At 38.1% G+C, this 26,214-nt stretch overlaps 2 protein-coding genes and 1 pseudogene across 2 annotated transcripts in view; 1 reads left to right on the top strand and 2 right to left on the bottom strand.

Annotated features, from left to right (window-relative positions):
• The window catches only part of LOC143613595 (mannosyl-oligosaccharide 1,2-alpha-mannosidase MNS1-like), a 96,563-nt gene extending 90,904 nt beyond the window's left edge, over window positions 1-5,659 (bottom strand). Inside the window, exon 1 of the mRNA XM_077087263.1 lies at window positions 5,639-5,659. The gene's annotated coding sequence lies outside the window, so the exon portion shown is untranslated. The remainder of the gene's footprint in view (window positions 1-5,638) is intronic.
• LOC143613584 (putative serine/threonine-protein kinase PBL7) lies at window positions 1,868-23,610 on the top strand (annotated as a pseudogene).
• Window positions 23,055-25,228, bottom strand: LOC143613597 (cysteine-rich receptor-like protein kinase 17). The gene is made up of 4 exons (XM_077087264.1): window positions 24,993-25,228; window positions 24,617-24,764; window positions 24,110-24,393; window positions 23,055-23,770 (listed from the first exon to the last, which is right to left on the bottom strand). Exons 2-3 carry the CDS (start codon window positions 24,692-24,694, stop codon window positions 24,118-24,120), a joined length of 354 nt encoding a protein of 117 aa, XP_076943379.1. The 5' UTR covers window positions 24,695-24,764; window positions 24,993-25,228; the 3' UTR covers window positions 23,055-23,770; window positions 24,110-24,117.
• Between the last annotated feature and the right edge of the window lie 986 nt (window positions 25,229-26,214).

The following is a 26,214-nucleotide window of genomic DNA, read 5'->3' as shown; positions in this document are numbered from 1 at the left end:
GATTGATTATATCGCTTCTACCAAAGAGAGATCAACACGCGTTTAATTTAGGGGTCTACAGGTCAAAGTTGTTGGTTGAAAACACGGTTTATACACAATATTAATTATGATAAAATTGACTAATTCTAGGGTACGTGGTTGTACACCGACTCACTGTCAATCTCGGCGTTTAGCATCCGCTGGTGGACAGTAGACAACTATTCCGATGGTCAATTGCCATCGGAATGGTAATGACTTATATTTTCCGGCTGTCAACCAGAATACTCAAAAGTCAATACGAAAATGAGTTGATTACGAATAATCTAGCCAGCGAGGAAAAAATTGGGCTTAAGAAAAACGATTGTTTTATTTTGTTCGATCAATTAAATACATATTTTCCTAAAAAGATATGTATATAAATATTTTTTAAAAATCGGGCCAAGAGCGGTCGCCCTTCCCGCCCCCTCAAAGCGAGTAGTGGACGATACTTATGGGTTACTCGAAACATACATTCACGTCGACTTGAATCATACCAGTAATTTTTTTTTAATTTTCTTTCGCCCTTAGTAATATATAGTTTAATAATCTAGTAATTCATTCAATTTTAGTTTTTATATATATTTTCTAATTTTCTTAGATAATAAAATAACATAAAATTAAAAATAGTAAGAACTGTAGTTGAAAAAAATAACCGCTGGAAAATGTAGAGCTACCCTCTCTTGCGAGCAACTAATCAATGCAGGACGAAGTAGAGGTAAGCTCATGGTGTACAACAGGTTTAACCGTATCTAAACTATATTAATCCCCAATCTAATAGAAACCGTGTTTCCAACCACCAATTGGATCCGCATGATGTGGACAACATTTATTGCTCTCTTTAGAGCAACTACAACGGTGCCACATTGGCACCGTCCGAAACTAGCTGGATATTGATATTAATGGACAAAAGAATGCTGGACTTTATTGTTGTGAGCTTGGTTGTAGTTACAAGCTACAAGCAAACTCCACATAGAATCTACTCTTCTTTTTATGTAATAATTAATAAATTAATAGGCAATTGCTTTTCTTTCTTTCTTTTTGTTTCTTCCTGTGGACCACTTACCAATAAAGAAACCTTTATTTTATTTTCATTTCATTACAAGAAAACAGTTTGTAAATAACTAATTTGTGTATATACATGCCACATAAATACACAATTTTAAAAAAACAAAAAGAAATGGTAACTGAAAGGTTAATTAAAGAATTTGTTGGTGTTAATCTTTAAGAAGATTTTTTTTAATGGTTAATGAATCCTTTAAATAAGTTACTGGTTAAATTCATCACATCAGGATACACTTGTCTTTCGGTCAAGAAAAAACCCTCATTAAAATAAGATTAAAATAAGAACGCTATTTATTTCTTTAATTTAAATCAACACTTACGAAATATTAAAAAAAATATTACAAAAGTAATTTTTTAAAATTTTTAAATGCTTTATTTTAGTTATAGATTTCTATTTATTTTAATTATATATTTTTTAATATTTGCATATATACGAAAAAATAAATTTGTTATAAAAGTTATTTGATTAAATTATTTTAGGGGTAGGTGATGATGTGACAGTTTGTGGATGTTTGCTGTTGTATAGAAAAATGAGGTTTTTGAGTAAAGTTTGGAATTTGATGTGGTGATGATGTGACGGTTAATTGGTATGAGTTTCTTGTTGTAGATGCTCTTAGAAAAAAAAAGAAAAAAGAAAAAAAGGATCGAAGGTCTTTAGTTGACTTGGATGTATTTAGTACATTCTTGATAGGATAAATAATTTCCTCTATAAATCACACTATAATCATACTTCATATCCATATATCTTGTTTACATATTATCCTCCTGATTCATATCTATTACTACTATGTTTGTTCCTACCAGTCACGAGGTTGAATCCTCATTATCATCCTCAGAGTCGTCACAACTGTGCCGACGGTTTACATATTCTGAGATTCAACTAGCAACCCAAAACCTTGATGAGTCGTTGGTCATAGGCCGTGGGGGGTTTGGCAAGGTTTACGAAGGAAACATCATTAATGGCTCGAATCTTTTGCCTGCAGCCATAAAGAGGCTTGATTCGACCTCTAATCAAGGAGCATTGGAATTTTGGGCAGAAGTGAATATGCTTTCTAAGCTAAGGCATGTCATTTGGTGTCTTTAACTGGTTATTGCAATGATGGGCAAGAAATGATCTTTGTTTACGAATATATGTCACGTGGAACCCTTGAAGAACATCTCCACAAATGCCAAACCCCTCTGTCTTGGGGGCAAAGACTCACAATATGCATTGGAGCGGCTCGTGGGCTAGATTATCTTCACACGGGTACGGGTATTAAGCATGGAGTTATACATCGTGATGTTAAAAGTTCCAATATATTGTTACATGACAATTGGGCAGCTAAGATTGTAGGTCCTAATCAGGTGGATCAAACAATGTCTTTGGATCAACCTAACTTAGTGCTAGCGGAAATCACACTAAGCAACCAAGAGGTCTCGGATCTTGAGTTTATTTTCGGTCTAGGAAAAGAAAGATTAGAGAGAGAGAGAGAAAGTGATAGAGTTCTTGCAAAAGGTTTTCTTTTGTATATCAAACTTCAACAACAACAACTTTCTTCTCATGGCATGCTCCCTATTTATAGGGAAGCATGCATGAGAAGTAAGATACTTCTAATACCCAATGGGCTTCTTTACAATGGACCGTGGCCCAACAATGTACAAAATGACCCATAGGCCCAAATACATAACTTAAACAATACAAAAGACTAACTATACAAAATGTGACTAACAATCTCCCTCTAGTCTTTAGTATTGAAACCCGTCGGTGTCATATATCAGGCATTCGTCCTCGGTCAGTGGAATTTCAACAAGTCTACGCACGAACTTATTGAAGGCTTCCACTATCCGGTCGGTATTCTGACAGCCTAGATCCTCGACGGTTCCCAACGGCTTTTTGTAGAGCTTCTTCACATCTTCAACATGTAGTCCCATAAGCTCATGCTTGTCAAACACTCTGATCTCGTGCATACCACGACAGTGAATAACGGCCTCGCCGGTTGTGTTATCGAACTCCCAATCTATGAAGTCTCGGAGAGTGTTGGGAAGATAAGGCTTGCCATGATAGATCTCGTGACATTCTTTCGGCGCCTTGTATCTCCACATCTTGTGAGGCTCTCCGGTAGCAGGGTTTATTTCTCTTGGGTTCCTGTACCTGCGACCCTTATTTGGCTTGAAGTCTTTGTAGTTGACTCTTGATTGACGCTGCAGGTAATTCGGGACCCAACTTTCTAGCGTACTTCCAGTAGCACCAGGACCTAAAGCTTTCTAAAGGTAATTCAGATCAAGCTCAGGTAGAGTCTTCAGCTCGTGATGGGTAAGATAAATGAGATCCCCGCTGTAGCGTCTGATGGCCCAAACTTTATTTCGCTGATCATATCTAGCATATACGATCAGCGAGTCGTCGTGATATGGATAGTTGAGCACGCTGGAAGATGCACAGCTCGTGACAATGTGTGTCTTACGCTTCTTCTTTGGTGGTGGTGCAGGGACAGGATATGTTACAGGAGCCTCTGAAACTTGAGCGGGAGGAGTATCCGGATTTGGCGAGTAATTGATGTCATCGTCCTGTTCATTCACCGCCTTCTCCATTTCAGTTCCCTCGATGAACTCCTCAAAGCTCATACCTGCATTAATAAAGTCAGTGATCACACCTGTATTGTCTATCGGAGAGATGAGATCTTTGTATAAGCTGTCAAGTATCGAATCATCCTCTCTGACTTTGCTGGCTGAGCCGGGGTTAGCAGGGTCTTGAGTATCATGTTGAGAGTGTGGAGGTGATTGAGTGTTAGCTCCACCTCCACCTCCTGCTGTCCCGGCTCCTCCATCTCCACCACCACCGTTGCCACCATCGTCATCATCATCATCAAAGTTGTCATGGACGTCATCGTTGTCGTCATCTTCTTCATCTTCATCATCCTCCTCTTCATCTCCATCATCCTCTTCGTCACCATCATATCCACCACCAACACCGCTAGATTGGCCGCCTTGTTGTACTAATCGACCAACAGTCGTCTCTCCTTCTGTCGCAGCAACCTGTACTCCTCACATGGTCACAGAAGGACCTGCGGCAGGTTGCGATCCATCAACTTGAGAAGTCTCACCAGACATTCTCCAAGTTCTAAAAACGGCATCAAGCCTATCCTCCAGACCATGAAATTCATCTTCCTGAATGCCCATTAGGTCTGAGGCCGCTTGGTACTTGCTCACCATCTCTTCATTGGTCTTGAGCTGTAGCTCATTCAGACGCTCTTGTTCTTTTATTCTTTCTTTGATGGCTTCCATGTCTGATATGAGCAAATCAAGAGAGGTGGAGGAAGCGAGTTGATTCTCCAAATCAGCAACTCATGAGTTTGTAGCTTCCTTCTCAACATCCCACCTTCTTGTGGCATCTTCAATTTTCTTGTTAATGCTTGTTCTGAGAGCACTAGCACTTGGTAAATTTCTTTCAAGTGTGCCCAATCTATCTCCAAGTCTAGCGTGATCGGCTCTCAGATTAGCATTCTCGGAAGCCTCATGATTCATAAAAGTCTGAAGATTTTGGATGCGGGTGTGGAAGGTATTGGTCAATAACCGTTGATTTTCAGCAGCTTCATCACTTGCTGCCTTCTGTTCTTCCAACACCCGTATCCTTTCCCTTAGGTCCGCCTTTTCCTTCTCGTCCTCTAGAGCCTTTTGCTTCATTTCCTTGATAAGCTTGAGGAGGGCAATCTCTCGTTCTGCCCTTTTGGCGTTTGATTCCTCCAGTGCGACGATCCTATCGAGGATAGGATCAACGTACACTGGAGGTGTCGCAGACATCCCTCGTGAGATTGGTTTGGGAGAGATAATGGTGGATGGTGGGGTTGTGGTTGTTATGGGTGGTGAGGTGGTTGGCAAGGGTACGGTGATGGCTTGAGTGAGGATTTGTGAGGCTATAGTGGTGAGTGGTGTTGGTTGTATTGTAGTTGGTGTGACGGTTTGGGTTGGTGAAGTAAGGATGGTTTTGCTCCATATGCTTGTAGTTTGTATTGGGGAGCTAAAAATTGAGGAAGTGAATATGGATGAGGTTGGTTGTGCAGGTGGTGTCGAGGCTTGGGTAGGTTCAGGTTGAGATTGTTGTTGAGGTGGTGAGTGTGGTGAGGAAGGTATTTGAGGTAAGAAAGTTGGAATTGGTTGGTGTAACATCTATGGATTTTTCTTGCAAAAACGCTAGTCTTTTGTGCTCGTATTAATTTCATCGTCTACATTTATTAGTGTTGAATTATGTGTCATTTATTGAATAACATTTTCTTTATATGCGTAATTATATGATCATATATTCATTTCATCATAACCGTGCTTAATCATTAATATAACACGTTGAACCGGAATGCCTAGATTAATATTTTATAACATGTAACAAAATATTTTGTTATTATTATTTTTATCCTAAGTATTTAAATTAATCATTTGATTTAAAAAATTGAGCATTCTAGAACCTTCTATATTAACCTTGTTCCACAATTAAATTTATCCAATTCTTATAATTTAAAAAAAAAGTCAAAATAATAATAATAATAATAAAATAAAAAGTGCCGTGCACTTTTGAATGCACACACACATATCTATTTTTTATTATTATTGTATATATTATTATCATTATCATTATTATAATTAGTTTATCTCTTAAGTTTTAAACAAGTTTTATCTCTATCTAAATCATATTCAAACCTCAACTTTTGGCCTATAAATAGAGCCCTCATTCTCATATTTTTTTCACACCAAATCTCATTCTCTCTAAGCATAATCAAGTAAGTTTTGCATGTTTTCTTAGTTGTTCTTCATATATTTTTGATTTTGATCTTGTTCTTTTGAATTTCTTTTAGTTTGTTCCTATGTTCTTGAGTTTTCTTTTGAATCTTCATAATTGTTCATATACTCTCACCATGATCATCATAAAGTGTTAATAAAACCCTTACTTTTTGCTCTAAAAGATTATGATGATCATGTTATTCCAAGAAATCATAATTGTTTTCTCATAATCTTGGATCAAATTATAATTTTTTCATGAACAACTATGAATATTCTTATGATCTTTAGAAAAAAAAAACTCATAAAGTATCATAACTAAAAATTATATTTACATAATTGGTCCTTATACTTTCATAAATGTCAATAAATATCCTAAATTATAATATTTACACTTTAAACCCTATACTTTCATAAATGTTAATAAATATCCTAAACTATAATATTTACACTTTGAATCCTACACTTTCTTAAACACCCAAACTATATGATATTACACTTTTAACCTCGTACTTTATTATTAATGAAAACCATTCTAAAACATTTTGAGTTAGTATACAAATAGAGTATAAACCGGGTATGTATGTATCTGACAAGCAAACGGTTCTGTCTAAGGCAAGAATGGCGTAAATAATCCCATTGGACCCGTGACTCTTACCTGGGAATCAACTTGCTGGAGGTCATGCTCTTGGTTTAGAACATTCTAGTATGCGACACTCTAACTAATTTAAAAATCAAACTTAATCTAGGGCATCCCGTAACCGGTTCAACAAACTCTTGCTCGTGTTCGTGTTCATCCGTCAAGCAAGGTGAGTTCATAGCCCCTTTTACATGCTTTTAAACGTTTTATACTTCGGGGTGGAAACATGCATAATCAATTTGTTTTACATGTTATTTGATTCAAGCTTTATTCATGATATTCATTGTGTGATTATTACAAGTGTATACTTAATCGCATGTACAACCATTAACTTGTTAAGCCCGTGGTAGTATGATGATAGATCTATTGGCCCGACCCGCCCAATCAGGCCTCGGGTAGTGGCCTGTGTGTTCAGAATCCGACGATCGTTAAACATTAAACATAATAGTCTAATCGTGGATTAGACGACTCGCTAAACGTGTCAGAGGTTTGGTTGTAATCACTAAAGTATACAAAGTAACTTAACACATATGGAATGTTTTCAACATAAAACTTATTTTTTTTAAAACCTATGTTCTCACCAACTATTTTTAGTTGACACTCTTGCATGTTTTTCAGGTGATGGAAATTAAGTTATGAAGATTCTTGAAGTTTCATATAGGGCATGAGTCAGACTTAGAAGTTGAATGAATAAAGTGCTATGTCATATTTTCTATTTGGATTATATTTGAATAATTCGTTGGTTTCTTTTCATAGGAGTTTTTACATTTAATACCATGTGCATGATTTCAATCTACGCACGCCCCGGCGTTTCCGCCTTCGGCCGGGGGGTGTGATAGTTGGTCTGTAGGTGAGGGATCAGGTGAGGATTCAGGTGAGTCATGGAGTAGGGTCTTGGTTTTCTTGGCTTTGGATTTCTTTCTGGTTTTAGGTGGTTTAAGGGCAGGGATTTGTAATTTGGTCACATCTAGGGTTTTAAGGGCTTGAGCTAGGGCTTCTTTGGTAATTTTTGGTTGGTCTGTGGGCTTGTCTTGTGAGGGAGACTTGACATGAGACTTGGTTAACTTCTGGGAGTCTTCATGTCTCCTCAAACGCTTTAGGAGCGGCTGGTCTTCTTCCTCCTCCTCAAGCTCTATTACTTTGCCCTTTTCTGCCATCTTTTGCTTCAAATCATGTTTGGCCTTTGTACGATCTTCGGCTGGCTCATCGGACGAATCTTGACCACCTTCAACTAAGGGTTCTTCATCACTTTCTCCTTCACCAGACGCCTCTTCCCCAGCAGGCTCGGTCTCTTCAAACAAACCAAACTTGGGCCCAGGTCGTGGTCCTGTGTACTGATGACCTCTGCCCTTGGTGCTCAGCAACACACCAAAAACTGATTTCTTAATCTCATGAACATGAAACGGCTCAGGGTGTGACTTCTTGTATTTTGCCTTCTTGTATCCCGGCCTTTGAATGTCTGGGATCATGTCATCCAATAACAACTGCACGAATCTTGGGTACATCAACCATGTGGCCCCACTCTTGATGTTTGCAAGCATGCACAAGAATATACGTCTTGAGTAATTAAACTTCTCTTTGTTGGTCAGTGCGTACATAACTCGAACCCAATCTGAGCTCATGCTGTCAAAACCACCTCGAATATCTGTGAAGCAGTGAGTAATGATTTGGAAGAGAATCTCCAATACGGTGACAGATGGCTCTTCTCCAAACTTTTCCATTCCGTATCGTACCCCATCCGTGTAACGAATTCTTCCAACTTCTTTTTGTTTCCTCTCTCGTACTTGTAATCGGACATATCGTCGATCTTCAACACCCTTCTAATATCATCCTCTGTGATAGTCAATTCTTGTCTGGCAACGGTTGTTGTAAATGACAGAGAATCATCTGCAACCCTGGTGAAAGCCCAAAAGTCTAAGATCCACTTGTAGTAGATGGATGGATCTGCAGTGATGGCATATGAAAGGGGTGATTGCCTGAGCTCCTTGACCATAGGAGTAAACACTTTGTCACCCTTTGCTTTAGGCAACGCTAGAGCACAAAAGGTGTTATGACCCTGAAGTTTAAAATCAAAAGATCACGAGAATCACCATTAAGACAGACCAAGACAAACTAGATATGTACATGGACATTAATATTAGATAAGTTAGATTAAATACTAGCATTATGTACATTCTAGATATAATAAGTTAATAAGTTAATTTCAGTCAATTTATAAGTCAATAGGATCAAAATGTACAAAGATCAAGTTCAAAACAGTCTACAAGTCCAAACAGTGTGTTTGAGTAAAAACAGATCAGTTGCAATGTATTGAAATGTCTGAAAAATTTTGCTAAGTATAGATTTTCTTGCATGAGAAAGGGTTTCGCTTCGCATGGTCAGGCGAAGCGAAACAGAAAGTGTTTCGCTTCGCATGGTCAAGCGAAGCGAAACAAAAAGTGTTTCGCTTCGCATGGACAAGCGAAGCGAAAGACCCTTCAAGCAAAAAACCTGTACTTAGTCCCTTTTATCCATTTCTCACTTTACTCAAGATCGCCTCTATGCGAATTAGGTTTCTGGAGGGTTTGAACTTGAAGCCCTTATGATTACTAGGTCAATTTGTCCTAAGAATAGATGAACAAAAACTTAAATCTACAAACTTTGTACAAACAACCCTAATGCTAATAATTAATGATGATACTCAAGATTTATAAGTCCACAAACAGATTAATCATAACATATGAACCAATTTATATGAAGATCAATTATGAATCGACCCGATCCATGAGAACCCAGAAAACTTGAAGATGAATGATTTATGAAGTTTTGATGTTATACCGAAGGTGGATACTCTGAATTCAACGACATATTTGTGATTATGAGGGCCGGATGCTTTGATGATTTGAAGAAAAACTGGGTTTTGTGTTTGAAGATTTGAGAGAGAGGAGAGAGTGAAAAGTTAAAAGATTTTGGTGAATAGTGAAAGATATTTTAGGTTTCCCTTATATATAGGGTCAGCCTATCTCGCGCTAAGGTCAAAACATCGTGAGTATTCACCGAAAATGCACTCTCAGTCCTCGGTCTTTAAAAATATTTGCATTTTCAAACCCGAAAAACATTTACCCACTGAATCCAAGCACTAAATTGTTTATGATATTTTCTTTTGTTGGTACATAACTGTTAACATTTGCACGATCGATCTCTTTTGTTAAAACAAAAAATAAGAGAAGACACTAAAATAAAAAATTTTTAAAAATTAAAATAAAAATTAAACTTAAAGAAGAAAAAAAACAAAAAAAAACAAAAAAAAAACTTAAAGTTAAAAGCAATAATATTAATTTACATAGTACTTTCTTTGATTAATTTTCAAAGAATGATCACAATATGGAATCATATTGATTTGCAAAGCTCTACATCGCGTTTCCGATTTGAAATTATTGTGACACAAGTTCATCATTGACTTTAGATATTGTCCTTCTTTTTAACTTGACAAGTGTTTTGATGCCAAAAGTGATACAATTTGGGTACAATTAGGCACGGTGCGTATGTGGTCCCCATTTAATCGGACATGTTACTGATTCCATCATATCTCAGGCCTACTTTGTGTTAACATATCACATCAACTTGACTTAAACCTTTCTTAGTTGATCACAGTACACTTATTAACTGACTTACTGTACACTGTACACAATACACATGACACTTTGTGCTTTGCACACTTGACTCGATCAAGAAAGATTAAAATAAAGCAGAAGTTCAGGCCATAACAATCAGGTCGGATAATACCATATTATCGCGCAGAGAAAGTCCAAGGCTTGAACAAAAGAAAGAAAATAAAACAAAGCAGAAGACTCAGGGCCTTAACGATCAAATCTTGTATGACTACAAACATAGAAAGTCCAAGGCTTGAGTCGAAAATAAATGAAGAAATAAAGCAGAAGTTAAAATTCCTAGGACTGACTCCTTTTCTGACCCTTTTTCTTTTTCTTTTCTGACTTTTTTGTTTTTCTTTGACTTTTTACTTGACTCAATGAAAATTGACACTGACTTTCATAAGACGACTGTGTTCAGGTAAAGAGAGGCTTGGGTATGACATGTGTAGTTACATTTTTTCCTTCATGAATATGACTTCACGGAGTCATGCAACCTCTTCATACTCGTATATCCACTAGCACCGGCAAGAATTTAAGTTTATATCACTTGACATTTACTAGTTTGTCAAGCCTACCTACACATCAATGAATGACCTTGGAGCCTTTTGTTCTATTCTTTTAACACGCTAGAGCCATTACAAACCAATGTACTATCAATTTCCATATAGTCGGATCAAATTCTCAAAATCTGAAAATTTTAATTATCCGACTCCCTCTAAGTAGGAGCTCTCTCTAAACGGGACAATTCTTTTTGAATTTTCTTTAAATATAAAAATGAAATCTTTTTGTTAAGTCAAATGACTTGGTTTTGTTTTACTGAGAGTAAATTTAAAATCTTTTTGGTGAGTTAAAGTTAACTCATTTTCTCCCTCTAAAAGTGTGACATATTTGAAAAATATTTACAGTTTTAAACTAAAAGATAGACAATAAAAAATTTATCGAAAGGAAATCATGCCCAATGACTCAACGAGAAACAAAAATCGGACACTACTGAAAGCTTTTGTACAGAGATCAGCAAAGTTAAAATCAGTATGGACTCCTTTTATGTCGACAAGCTTTCGATCATAACAATCACGAATAAAATGTATCCGGATGTCAATGTGCTCAGTCTTTGAGTGCTGGACCGGGTTTTTGACAATAGCAACGGCCGCCTCATTATCACATTTGATCGTTGATCAATAGAAATTCAAACCGTAATCCAGCAGCTGATGCTTGATGTGTTGTAAAACACACGTATTTTCCGCACGTTTTATCTACGTATTATATTATATTTTATATGTTTTAACTCGTTTTAGATAGGTTTTACATACATTTATTAATCTTGTAGGTTTTGGGTAAAAGAAAGGAAGAAACCGGGACTTTTCGAGCATTCTACGAGCATTTTACGCATACGTTTTCAAGTAAACAACTCAAGGCCCGACCCGTATGCATCATGGAGGCCCAAGACCATATTATATTATATTATATAAAAAAAATAAAAACCCTAAGCTGCTGGAACAGGTCCGATCGCAGCAGGGCAGAAGGGAGGAAGAAAGAAAAAAGTGTTGTTCGGCTAGGGTTTGATCGTGTGACGGCTAGGGAAGGAAGAAGACACAAGAACCAAGCCTTGGGAAGGTTTTTCATCAGTTGTAGCAGCCAAGAACAGCCCGGAATTCATTCATATCCTTACATCATTTTCATTGTTCATATACTTTGATTTACTTGTTCAATTGATTAGTAGTTTTGCAATTACTTGGGATATTGACTTGTTATTGATTAGTATTGGTTATTGAATGTTTGAATTGATGTTTAAGATGAGTTTAATGATGCTTTTATTTAATGTTCATGGCTGTCCAAAGATGATTATTGGCTAAACTTGTTAGTTCTACCTAGGAATGATGATTCTTGTTAGTGTTTGATGAGCTTTTTGGATTGTTTGATTGATAGACTTGAATTGCTATTGTAAAGTTTGATTTAGACATGAAATAGATTGTGTTTAAGGGCTGGAAATTTTGGTGATTCATTGCATAAACCTCGTGTGTTGATTGATTAGTTTTGTATTGATTGATCGGTGCATTGTTTGATTCTAGACTTTGTGTTTAGGGTTTGTTTGCGGTAGGAACAACCGTAGGGTTTTGTTGCGTGATTATTTGGATAGAGTACAACGGCTAAACACCTTTCTTGAGACCGAGAGGTGATAGGAAGTTAGGGTTGTCTCATTGCCTTTGCATGCTAGAATAAGGATTGCGCCAGAGCGAGTTCGTTTCTTGTCAGGTTTAGGTGTTTTGAGCGACTAGTTGATCTATTTTGGTTTAAGTTGAATTGTTCCTCTATCTTTGGTTGTGTAGTATTCATTACCATTAGGGTCGAGTGTTGGTGAGACCGAGAGGTGATCCTTCATTAGAACACGTTAGCAATTATTTCCCGGTTTGGTCGTTTTAGGCGATTTTGAGTAGTTTAGGCTTGTTGAGTGAGACCGAGAGGTAATCCAGTGAGCCCGAGAGATCCTTAGTCGTGTCATCTTTAGGGACCGGTTTCTTGAAGTCATCCAATCCATTAGATTGTTAGGCCTACAATTTGATTCAGACCTAGGTAGACGTTTTTCTCCATTCCTAAGTTAACACAGTTTGTTTCCCGTTAAGTTTTCTATTTTTTGGTAAGTTTTGTTAGTCAGTCTAGTTAGTTCAGTTAAGTAGTTAAAAATCAAAAATCAATATAATTATTATTCTAAGGCAGGTCTTGTCTAGGGTTAGTGATCTTTAGCGTTCTGACGTGTCCACGTGTTCGATACTCGGACTTCCTAAGTCTATACTACTTGCGATCGGTACACTTGCCGGTTGTGTGTGGTTTTAGGATTTTCGTTTTAATATTAAAGCTTAGTTGTGAGGGTCATATTTATTGGGTTATTAGACACACATCAATACTGGATCCAAATCATTTGAGAGCAGCAGCTGGATGGGGCGATGTACTCGGCTTCGGCTGTGGATGTAGACATAGTGACTTGTTTCTTGCACTGCCATGAGATCAACCGATCTCCCAGGAATTGACATCCACCAGATGTGGATTTTCTGTCCAAGTGGCATCCTCCATAATCACTGTCGGTGTAAGCATGAAGTTCCAAGGGAGAATTCTTTGGGTACCAATGACCCAAACGTGGTCTCCATTTCAAGTATCTGAAGATACGTTTGACAGCAGTCATGTGGGATTCTCTTGGGTCAGATTGATATCTGGCACACTGGCAAACAGGGAACATGATGTATGGTCTGCTTGCAGTGAGATACATCAGGGAACCAATCATTGACCTATAAAGATGTTGATCGACTGGCTTTCCTGATGGATCAGGAGCGAGAACAGGACGAGTAGCGATTGGTGTCATAAAAGCAGTTGAGTCCTTGAATCCAAATTTCTGAACAATGTCATGAACGTACTTTTCTTGGTGAATTAAAGTCCCGTCCGTCTTTTGCTCAACCTGTAAGCCCAGGAAGAAAGTCATCTCCCCTAAGGAACTCATTTCAAATCGCTTTTGCATGATCTCAGAAAAATCCTTGCACAGAGTCTCATTCGTGGACCCGAAGATAATATCATTAACATATACTTGAACAAGAATTAAATCATCCTTCACTTTCTTTACAAAGAGAGTTTGATCAACAATGCCTCTCTTGTATCCATTCTTCACTAAATGATCAACCAGTGTGGCATACCAAGCGCGAGGAGCCTGGTGAAGACCATAAAGTGCTTTGTCAAGTCGGGAAACGTGGTCAGGATAATTTGGGTCTACAAAACCTGGAGGTTGGCTCACATAAATTTCTTCTTTTACTTTCCCGTACAAGAAAGCAGTCTTCACATCCATCTAATATACTTTGAAATTCATGTACGAGGCATAGGCCAAAAAGATAAGAATTGCTTCCAATCTGGCCACAGGTGCATAAACTTCATCGTAATCAAGTCCTTCTCGCTGCCAAAAACCTTGTACGACCAACCGGGCTTTATTTCTGATAATCACCCCCTTGTCATCTTTCTTGTTACGGAACACCCATTTTGTTCCGATTGGTTTCTTGTGATCTGGTTTCTTCACTAGCTTCCAAACGTTTAGCTTCTTGAACTGCAGCAGTTCTTCTTGCATTGCATCAACCCAAGAGTTTTCCTTCAAAGCAACTCTGTAGTCCTTGGGCTCTACCTGCGAAATAAAGCAGGCAAAAGACATCTGTTAATGTTACCAGAGGTGCTGCGCGTTTGGATGCCAGCGGACGGATCTCCAATGATGTTCTCAGTCGAATGCCGACGATGGATCGGTAACTGTGGAATTGGTTCGACACTCACGACTGGTGTTGCCTCAAGCTCAATGGTCAGGCTCTCTATGGGATAAAAGACTGTGGTTACATCGACAGCAGCATTTGGTTGGGGATTGCTTGCATCATCATCTTGATCAACCAAATGTTCGTGAGCGATGGTGCCTTCCCATAAGTTGTCGTAGAAAGGTACGACAATTTCAGGAACTAACGATGAGTTAGTTCTGTGAGAAGTTCCAATGGGAACAGTGTCATTCTGCACATCCTCTGAAATAGCTTCCTCAGCAGATCCATGAACGTTTTCTTCAGAAGAAGATGTAGGGACTAATTCAACTATACTTGGATAATTAGCTGGGGAAGTTTCCATTTGGTGGGTTTGTTGATCCACCGCTTGATTGGTCTGAACACCTTCCACATTGTTAGCTGACATAAATGAGTCGGAGTCTGAATCATCTGTGTCTTCGACAATGGGCATTTCAGTAGATTCTGCAGATGTTTGCACATTGACTACCGGGATAGGTTGATTAGCCACATGTGGAACATTAAGTGCGGTTGTAGGTGCAACAATCTGTATGTCTGTCAGACCTTTCATAACAACATGCATCAAGACTGATTGATCAAAAATTGTCGGAGTTGGTGCAGAAACAACAGGAGACATCACTGGTGCAGAAGGTGGTGCATACATTCCTCGAAACTGCCTGAATAAGCCTTCAGAATCAAACATCCAATCAGGACCATTGTGTGCATCGGTAGGGTTTAGTTCTTGCCAATCAATGTTGTAGGACTCCAAAATCACTCGGGATTTCTTATTGAACACACGATAAGCACTTTTGTTAGCGGAATAACCAACAAACTAGCACTCATCCGCCTTTTCAGCGAACTTTGAAGTTGTAGCAACATTTGACTGAAGCACTGTGCAAGGACAACCGAAAGTCTTGAAGAAATTAACCCTTGGCTTGTTTCCATAAAAGACTTCATAAGTTGTCTTATTCAGTCTTTTGTTCAGCAACACACGATTCTGAGTGTAGCAAGCAGTGTTAATGGCCTCCCCCCAGAAGAATAAAGGGAGTTTGGAGTATGACAGCATGGTTCTTGCAGCTTCAACCAGTGTACGATTTCGTCGTTCAGCCACCCCATTTTGTTCAGGAGTGTGGGGTGCACTGAACTGATGAAGAATCCCCTTGTTGTGACAGAATTCGTTGACAGCCTTGTTGCAGAATTCCGTTCCATTGTCACTTCTGATGCACTTGACTCGTTTGTCCGTCTGATTCTCAACCAACACAATGAATCTGATAAGAAACTGGGATGTCTCATCCTTGTGACCTAGCAGAAAAGTCCAACTGAAACGCGAGTAATCATCAGTAATAACCAGACAATGCTTTTCGACCTATTGCCATTGGTTGAACGGGACCAAAAAGATCCATATGTAACAGTTGAAGAGTGGAGTTTATGGAATTGACCATCTTAGGGCGGTGAGGGAGTTTGTGCTGTTTGCACTTAGAGCAAGATAAACATTTTTCAGCACAATGAAATGATTTTACAGGCAAGCCCCTCACATGGTCACCTTTAACCAACTTATTCAGGTTCTTAAAGTTGACATGCCCTAGACGCCGATGCCATAAGGATGAGTCGTTCTCCGAGGCCTTGGACATCAAACAAGAAGCAGTCCGCATGGAATAATTGCTTCTCATGTCCAGAATGTATGTGTCATTGTGTCTCGGAGTACGCAACATAATCCACTCTTCCGGGACTTTAAAACCTGGTTTAAGAATAAGACATTCATTTTCAGTGAAAAGAGTTGAAAATTTCTTATCGCAGATTTGAGAGACACTGAGTAAGTTGTGATTGAGTTGTTCCACAAGATTGACATCGTCAAAGGTCAATGTGCCATTAGAGACCTTGCCTTGTTTCGTGATTTCTCCTCCTATGTCACCAGCAAAGGAAACATGTCCACAATCGAAAGGTTTTATGTCGAACAACAGGGGCTCATCTCCTGTCATATGTCGGGTACAGCCGCTGTCCAAGTACCAAATACTGTTGACAGGTCTTCCAGGTTGACCCTACATACATGAGCAGCTAGTTAGTAGAAGGGTCCCGAGACGAACTTGTCTCGGGAAAAGCAAACAGAAAATCACCCAATTTTATTTTATGATTCTTGAAAATGTAATCTTTTGGAGAATCCGAATCTGAAGTGCAATCACTCGAGGAACTTGTGTTGAGATTCCCTCGGTTCTTAAAAGATTTTCTTGATTGCCTTCGTTTTGATTTGGGTTTAATTGTCACATCTTCTATGTTTGCTTTTGAAAACGGTTTAGAGGGGTTTTTAGGGTTTTCAGCTTCTGACCCTTTGGCTAACCGCTTCCTTTCTCTTTGTGTAAGCCAAAAGGGTTTCTTGGGTTTGTCGGTTCTTTTAATTGTTGAATCCGTCTTACTGGCTGAGGTACAAGTTTGATAAGACATTTTCTTAGGTTGAACGTTTAACTTAGTAAATGTCTGACCAAACTTGCTTTTGGCGTCTCTTTGTTGCTTATGCCAGTTCTTGCAGTGTCTCGCAAGATGAGACGGATTACCACACACAAAACAACATTTTCTTTTGTTACAATCATAGACATGTTGATCACTGAAATATGTGGGGTGAGGTGATGTGGGAGAATTAATGGATTGAAAACCTCTATCTATGAACACATTTGAATGATTCGATGCAAAGTAATTTGATTGCCTAGGTTTATGACCAGTGTAGTAGTAGGTGCTATCAAATTGATCATAAGATTGAGAACTATTTCTATTAGTAGTATTCTGTGAAAATGAAGTTTTCTTTGAAGGCATATATTTACACGAGGTGCTTGGTTTTTCATTTTCAAAGACAATTTCTTGTTTTCGTAAGTCCTCAAAATCATGATCAGTTGATAGGCAACTAGAACTTGTTTGTTCATTAACTTCAGTCACATTTGTTTCATCAAAAATTGTTTCACACTCAGAATCAGATGAAGAACATTCACTTTCATTACATACTTCTTTACAATTTTCTTCACAAGTGGTTTCACAAAATACAGGTTTTGATTCCGACATTAAACAATCCAACATTGATTCACAAACTTTGTTACAGACAGGGTTATTAATGCTTTTGGTTAGACCCACACATGACTCAAAACGTGGTTCTAATCTTCCATGTTGCTTAAGACCCTGATTAACTTTCCCACAATCACCATTGTTTATATTTCCTGCTTCACAAGACACATTGACGTTAGTTTTATCAAATGATTGAATTGGAGCAACAGTCTGAGATGCTGCGGGAATAAACATTATAGGTTTTGGTATCCTACCAACACCGTATGCCATTTCCTCATCCGGAGAAGTATTATAGCTAAAGTGGGGCAAACTGGTGTAGTTATCATTGAATGGTGGTGGTACGGCCGTATAGTCGTACCCCAACCCCGCTTTAACTTTAGTACTTCTTTGGGTTCCAATAAAATCATCTAATTTCTCAGATGCTACCTCAAAACTTTCGACTTGTTTTTCCATTTCTTTCTTATTAGTAACTTCGAGTTTTAATTCTTAATCTCTTCTTTTAAATCATTGATTATGTCCTTATAGTAAATGACATTATGTTTTTCTCGAAAAATTTCAAGTCTAAGATTAGCATCATCATCGTGATGAGTTTCGATCTTTTCAATGTAGATCTTATCAGCCTTTACATATTCAGTGTTCAGCTGACGAAGTTTTGCATTTTCTTTCAAAACTTCGTCTTGCAAGTATCTATAGTATGTAACTTTGTTGACACATGCTTCTGTGCAAAGATTTCGTTTTACCTCATCAAGGTGTGATGCACCAGAATCGGCAGCAGAAGATGAAGAGGGTTCATCGTTTGAAGTGAAAGCCATGCTAGCCATATTTAGAGGATTCTGCAGCTCTTGAAACTGTTCGTCCCAATCCATACCGGTGTGGATTTCTGTTTGAGAAACAAGGGCTCTTGAGCTTGAGCTGCCCTTGTGTGAACGATTCCCGATTCTTGGAGCTGAGTTGTTTGCCTTTTGATCCTCAGGCCTCTTTCCAGCAGCTTTTGCATTCTCTTCTTCAGTTACTTCTGTCACCTGTATATCGTTTGCTGGTTTGGGAGGATTTGTGCATTCTCTAGCAAAATGACCCATCTCTGCACAGTTGTAGCATCGAAGCTTGCTCTTGTCAAAACCAATTCGCTTTCGATCCGAATCATTGAAACTGTCTTTTTCGTAGGTTTTGATGAAGTTGGTGGCCCTTTACACAGCCATGGCCATCTGATACTTGATGTCCATTTTCTCAAGATCCTTTTGATTTATGTCTTTCAGATCACCTATCTCAAACTGAGCAGGTAACAAATTCCCTTGCAACAGCTCTTCATGACAAGACAAAAAAGCTTTAACGAGTGTCACATTTGAATCATTTAGCATGGGAATTGCTTCACAATAGCTGGATGGCTTGTTTGCTTGAGGTTTTATTGCAGAAATTCCATGTGCTTTCAGAGCTTGAGCAACTGCACTGTCAACTGCTTTTTGAAACGAACTTGCACTGGATGGAGTTGATGGGTTGCTGGTGGAGATAAATGCGGTTGATTGTGAAGGAACAGTTGGTGAGTACTTGGGATTAGTCACGGGATATACACTCGGTTGGGTTTTGCTGACAAAGGCTGTTGGCACACTTGAGGATGTAGTACTTACTCCGGCTTGATTCAGAGAATTCATCTGATTGTTCATCCTCATCTGTTCATCCATTTCGAATGATTTGATAGTGGATATTAGTTCACCATTTGTCATCCCATTTAGATTTGTGGTTCTCTTGATAGTTATTATGTTTACACTCCAACTGTAAGGCAAAGAGTTCATCAACTTGTGATTCACCTCAGTGTTGGGAATGTTAACACGTGCAGCTCTTACTTTGACCATGAGCTTCTCAAACCTCTTCACTAAGTCTAGAACAGCTTCACCTTGATGATGGTTGAACATGTTGAATTCTTCCTTCAACAGTGCTTTCTTGTTTTCTCTAATTTCAGCATTTCCTTCAACCATCTCAACAAGAGCTTCCCATAATCCCTTGGCACTTCTGTGTTCCCGTAGTGTTTTTGTGATTTCATTTGACAGACAAACTGTCAACAACAAAAATGCTTTCTTATCTTGTGCTAACTTATCCAAATCATCTTGATCATAATTCTCCTGTGCCTTAGGTTGTTCCCCAGCATCAGTGCGAGTTATTGGAACATGAGGACCAACTTCAAAACATCTCATTAAATCAGTTTCAGTTAATGAGATGAAGTTCATGAACCTCCATTTCAAATCAATGAAGTTATCATCTAAGGTCATAAACTTAGGAGGTTTCTGAGGGGTTCCCACTTGATTTTCTAACAGCAAATAACCCTTCAATAATTCTGAATCAGTACTGGCCATGGTGTAAATCTTCAAAAGAACTTAATCTTCCAAACAGTTAACTTTTTCGCTTAAATAGCTTCAAGCGAAGCGAAAGAATCCAAGCGAAGCGAAAGGATCCAAGCGAAGCGAAAGGATTCAAGCGAAGCGAACGAATCCAAGCGAAGCAAAAGAAACCCAAGCGAAGCGAAAGGATCCAAGCGAAGCGAAAGAAACCAAAAAGTAAATCTTCCTTGGGATCTGATTCACCCACTATTCTCAGTATAGGTACGACGTTTGGTACAATGCCTGAGCGAAGCGAAAAATTTACTTGTCAACCCAACAAACTTGGAACCCCCGTAAGTACCACCTTACGAAGTTGTTGCCAATTCTTTTTGTATTTTTGATAATTTTCTTTGTCAAGAACACTTGAACACTTATCTTCTTCTTTTCAAGATCAAAACCCAAGGTTGTGATCCAAAAACCCTCAACTAGTGAGCCGAAGCTCTGATACCAATTGTAGGTCCTAATCGGGTGGATCAAACAACGTCTTTGGATCAACCTAACTTAGTGCTAGCGGAAATCACACTAAGCAACCAAGAGGTCTCGGATCTTGAGTTTATTTTCGGTCTAGGAAAAGAAAGATTAGAGAGAGAGAGAAAGTGATAGAGTTCTTGCAAAAGGTTTTCTTTTGTATATCAAACTTCAACAACAACTTTCTTCTCATGGCATGCTCCCTATTTATAGGGAAGCATGCATGAGAAGTAAGATACTTCTAATGCCCAATGGACTTCTTTACAATGGACCGTGGCCCAACAATGTACAAAATGACCCATAGGCCCAAATACATAACTTAAACAATACAAAAGACTAACTATACAAAATGGGACTAACAAAGATTCCAGATTTTGGATTGTCCAAAATTTGCCGGAAAAAAACAGCAGTCCAGTTACATCAACACCGGCGTAAAAGGCACATTCGGATATCTTGACCCTAATTACTTTTACACGGGTATGCTGACCAGATGTATATGCTTTTGGGGTGGTGTTGTTTGAAGTCTTGTGTGGGAAACGGGCAGTAGATACAAGTATTGATGAGGAGCAATGGGCTCTAGCAATATGGGCTCAAGATTACATTAAAGAAGGTAAGCTAAGGAAAATTGTTGATACTAAAATAAGGGGGTCGATATCTCCAAAATGTTTAAAGGATTTTGCACAGCTTGCAAATCGGTGTTTGCATAAGCATCCAAAACAACGACCTACAATGGCTGAGGTTGTGGCCGGTCTTGAGTCTATTTTGGCCTTACAAGAGAAAGGCAACAATACATTGCAGCCTACCAGCATGCAAGTTTTTGCTAAAAAGGCGCTGATGGTTATATTTCCATCCAATGACGAAAAATCAGGTATTAATTAATTGAAGAAATGGAATATTGTTTATTTGTGATACATAACTCAGGTATCTAACAGCATGTTATTTGTTGAACTTGTAATAGGATGTGAAAACCCAACGTTACATCGGTTTCATTTCGATACTATTAATGTTGCAACTGAAAATTCTCTGAAGCTAATAGAATTCCACATCTGAAAACAAATTTTTCCTTGTATAAGGTAAACATAATCATCCATCTTATCACATGTTGGCAGGCATTTCTGTAATTTTCTAGAAATTCAAACTTGTGTTTTTTTTTCCAGGGAAAGTTACAAAATGGACAAGGTATAGTGGTTTCTAGAATTTATTTTAGTGCGAGATATGAATGTTTAATGAACGAAGTATCGATACTGGTAAAGCTTGAACATGAGAATTTGGCTAAGTTGATTGGATATTGCATTGAAAGAACCACAAGCTCCAGACTGTTTCTTGTCTATGACTGTAGATTGCATGCAACCTTTGACTGCCGGATGTTTGGTATGAATTTCATTTTGAAATCTAAGTCAAGTTTAAGATCACTACATTACTGCATGGTTCTTTAAAAAGCAGCAATTGTTGATAGCCTTTTTAATATGTAATTTATACTAACGTTCTACTTTTTAATATATGTTAGTTTTGGTTAATTAAACCGTCACAGCTAGCATAACATCTGTTTTACAGATCCATTGTGTAGCCTATTGAACTGGGATAAACGGTACAAAATAATACTAAGTGTTGCGAGGGCACTTCTTTACTTTCACAGGGATGCTCCCATACCGATCATACATGGTGATGTAAAACCTGGGAATATTCTTTTAGATGGAAATTTGAAGCCCACATTGTCAGGTTTTTTGAATACAAGATATTTATACATCAACGTGACAGAGTATTTTCTGTCTACGAGTTTTGCGCTCAGGTTAGGAATGAAGAACCAGCATTTTTAATACCATGTTTATTTGTTGAAGTCTTAAAAAAATTTCTTCTTGCTGAATCAATTGCATCCAACAATATATATACATAACTCCACATTTTTTTGGCTCTCTCAAAAACCAAAAAGGAAAAAAAAACATTAATAATTGATAACTATTAAAGTTCTTCTGTAGCAGCCAGAAGGGAAGTTTAACTCCATAATACAAGTTTTGCTAATACCTGCACATGCATTTGACGGGCGTTACATGGCACCGGAGTATATGTGTTATGCAAATGTGTCAACCAAGGTAGATGTGTATAGTCTTGGTGTGTTTGGGTGGGCAGGGGGAAACACGCTTGTGTTGACCTTACAAGAGTGTCTCCTCTTGTCGGGCTCAGGGACCGCGGATTTGTTGTGGGTCAGGCTGCGTTGAAGGCCGAATCGGGCAAAGTTGTCAAACACGAGAAGGCCTGTTTAGAAAATCAACATGTGTTTCTCCCTTTTGCTTTTGATACATTTGGGTTTCTGGCCCCGGAGGCTGTGAATTTTCTAAACAGGGTTTAGCGTGTCGTACATAGTACTTTTTCGTCTCCTATGACCCAACGCTTTGTTTTTAGTAGAATTGGTTTTGCTATTCAGAAGGGGGTTGCGGCGCAGCTTGTTGCCCGTTTGTCTGCCACTTTATTGTAATCGTTTCGATTTTAATGAGAATGAAACAAGCACGCATTAGACTTGGTGTGTTGATTTTGGAAACTATAATCGGACATAGAATGCCCAATGGTGTGTTTCCCCTTGAATATGTAAGTATAATTATGGATTGTCAAGGCTCGTGCTTGGGTAATCTGTATTCCAAATATATGATCGATCGACATGGATTTTAAAATCAATATTTAACCAACTTCGTTTTAACTAATAGCATATACCTTTTGTGACTCGATTTATGACTTGTGTTCGGAGAAATCATATGGTCATAAAGTGAAAAATGAATGGATAATTTGTTTAATTTGGAAACAGAAAGTGAATGGTGACTATTGCTGTTTTAATCTAACAGACATGATGAATTGTTGTAGGTCGAGAGAAATCGGTTGGATGGTACAGTTTCAAGTATAATCGATCTCAGACTTGATGTGGATTTAAGTTCTATGACAAGATTTTTGGAGATTGAGTTGCTGTGTGTTCATCAAGATGCAGAGGATAGACCAACAATGGAGGAAGTTGTTTCCATGCTGCTTGATTGCTCGTCTCTCACTATCACTGTGGCAAAAATGCAAGAAATGATTACAGGAGAACGCTCACATAGTCCTAGCACCCCTGCCGACAAATACCATTATGATACCGTTGCAGCTGAAGAGTTACTGTCAGAACTATTCCCAAGATAGTGCATTTCTTATAAATTTCATCAGACAAAAATGTATCTAAACTGTACCCCAATTACTATTGTACATCACACTACCAATCTCCCTAATGCAGGGTTGCTCATTGGGTGCTTAGACGCCACATAGACCAACCGGATTCTAATCAACAAATTGTTTACCCTGTAAAACTTTCCTAAAATATAGGTTCTGCAAAGTGCAAGGAACCAAAAGTTGCCAAAAACAGACAGTAAAAGTTGGAAACTTCTTTGATCTTGTAAATTACCTACATCGGCGCTCTAAATAACACTAAATTTCCAATACAAACTATAATAAACAGGTACAACCTTTTTCATAAACCTTCTCTGTAGGGCCAATATTCTATATTGTTTTTAGGATTGTGTATGTCATTCTAGTTTGCTTTTAGTCGGTGTGTTACGTACTCGGTACGTTTATTTTGTAGGTTTATTAAGTAAACTTTGGAGAAGTGAGGACCCTATAAAAGGGACACTTTACCCATTTCTCCAAAACTCTAACAATTCCAAGAGAAACAACTTTTGAAAATAAACTCTTTCTCTCTCTTCATCTTTTCTCTCTTTTAAATAACAAAACCGAGATCCGAGTGTCGTTGGTGATTTCCGCTAACCAACAACACAGATTGATCCGAGTCAAGTTGTGAGATCCATCTAGAGGACCTACATTTTCTTTTATCGGGGTTCTAGCTCCAACGCGAATTGCTCGACTGTCCCCGCATTTGTACAAGCCAAGTCCTTTATAATTTGTGGACTTCTGGGAATAGGGAGTGGATGCAAGGAACTGCTAAGTAGCATTCTATTGACCTCCTCCATTGTTGGTCTGTCAATTGCAATTGGTTGAGCACATAGCAACCCAATGTGGATGAATCTTCTTATGGAACTTGAATCTTCATCAATTCCAGGATCAACAATCACTGAAGATGTTCCTTCCCACCAATTCACCCAAGCCTACCACAAATCAACAACCCAGTTATAAGGAACCACACCATGACTAAAAATAAACTTTATGCAATTTTCGGCATGTTTGACCCGTTTCTCTTATTTTAGTGGTTCTTTTAGTTTTACATATTTAACCCGTTCAAGATACACAACACTACTCAAACCGACCGGCACATAAGTAAATGATTTAAAACTGTCGCCTTTAGATATGATCATCCATAATCACACTTACATATTGCAGAAAGTTTTCCTTAGCACCGGGAATGCCATTGTATGACCTACATCCACTTATAGTTTTCAAAATCAACATGCCAAAACTAAAAACATCAGACTTTGTTGACAGACGACCATGCAACTTATACTCTGGTGCTGTGTGTTCCCTGCCACGTCACATATCACATATGCGGATAGCGATATTCTATAAGGAAGATATGTGAACAGAAACAAACATGCTATATGCAATTTTGATACATTATGCTGAGACCATAACCAAAACTGAAAGAAAAATCATGTAACTACTACACCAATATGTTGTCCAGAATATACCATGCATAGATTCAAAAAAGGAACATGAAGAAAGCATTAATATTTTCTCAGCATGTACTTACGAGGTCTGATTAATCACATCCTTAACAACACACTCAGCCTCATTGATTAAGCATCTTGCAAATCCAAAGCCTGAGAGTTTGGCCTCATATCTTCTTCCTAGAAGAATGTTTTCAGGTCTGATATCACCATGTATGATCTGAATGGGGGCATTCTTGTGAAGATAAAGAAGTACCCTTGCAATAGCTAGTATTATTTTGCGCCACACATTCCACCCCAAAACAATGCAATTAGGATCTACAAAACAGAATCATGAAATACATGTTTGTAAAAGTTTATTCCATTGAACTTAATATGACATTGAAAAAGGCATCATATAAAATGCATCATATTCCCAAGACTAGCAGTATGCTTTGTGTTGAAACATGCCGGAACAATAACCATAAGATGTACGTATTTTAAAATTAAAATTCATACCATATATCAAGCGATCCAAGCTTTCATTTGCTGCATGCTCAAACACAAACCACGGCGTTGCTTCTTCAATGTAATATCCAAGCAAGTTAAGCAAACTCTCATGTTTAAGTTGTACCAATAATGACAATACTTTTCCAGATCTTTGACAAACAGAACTAGAATAAGGCCGTGCAATTACTATTAGTTGTCCAATTTTTAGAATCCCCTGATCAAAGAGCAACAGCAACTGGGTTAGTTTTTGCAGCCTATGGAATCGATAATTTGATATGTGATTATGGATACCTGATACATGGAAGCAAATGTCGATTGCGGAATTGTATTAGCATTGGAAAAGTTATTAGTTGCAACACAAATAGTTTCATAATCAAACGCGCATGGTATTCTGCTTTCATCTCCAACAATAGCTGAAAATAACTTCAAAGAACTTGAACTGCAACTTTCTACTTCATCTACTGTTACATGTTCTACTGCAAGTGCAATATATATATATATATATATATAAAATAAAATAACCAGCTGGTTAACCGGTTAAAAAAACCACTTTAGATCAGATATGTGTTTAAATAACTATCTATCAGTCAGCACTTTTAAAGGAAACATATTTCCAGCCAGAAGCTATCATAAGTCAGTATAAATGAACATTCTTCTGCTACTGCTGGTGTATTACTATTAATGCGTGTTGGTAATCAGATCTGGAACTATCTTAATATATCACTTGTGAGGTAACAATACAAACCTAAATAAGGAAATTAATAAAACCTACCTGCTATCTAAGATCCCATGAAGGCTATCCTATTAATATAGATA

Source organism: Bidens hawaiensis, unplaced genomic scaffold, assembly GCF_021521415.1.
Source record: "Bidens hawaiensis isolate Kalapana, Puna unplaced genomic scaffold, B.hawaiensis_p1.1 tig00037734_1, whole genome shotgun sequence".
Classification (NCBI taxonomy): domain Eukaryota; kingdom Viridiplantae; phylum Streptophyta; class Magnoliopsida; order Asterales; family Asteraceae; genus Bidens; species Bidens hawaiensis.
The sequence above is the reverse complement of the archived record's forward strand: the minus strand, read 5'-3'. Positions and strand labels throughout refer to the sequence as shown.

What these genes read in the sequence shown, in the direction of transcription:
- LOC143613597 (XM_077087264.1), bottom strand. Translation starts at nt 24,694, where the DNA reads ATGTTGATTTTGAAAACTATAAGTGGATGTAGGTCATACAATGGCATT. An exon ending in AGGAAAACTTTCTGCAATAT is followed by an intron (nt 24,394 to 24,616) that starts GTAAGTGTGATT and finishes GATTTGTGGTAG; the next exon opens with GCTTGGGTGAATTGGTGGGA.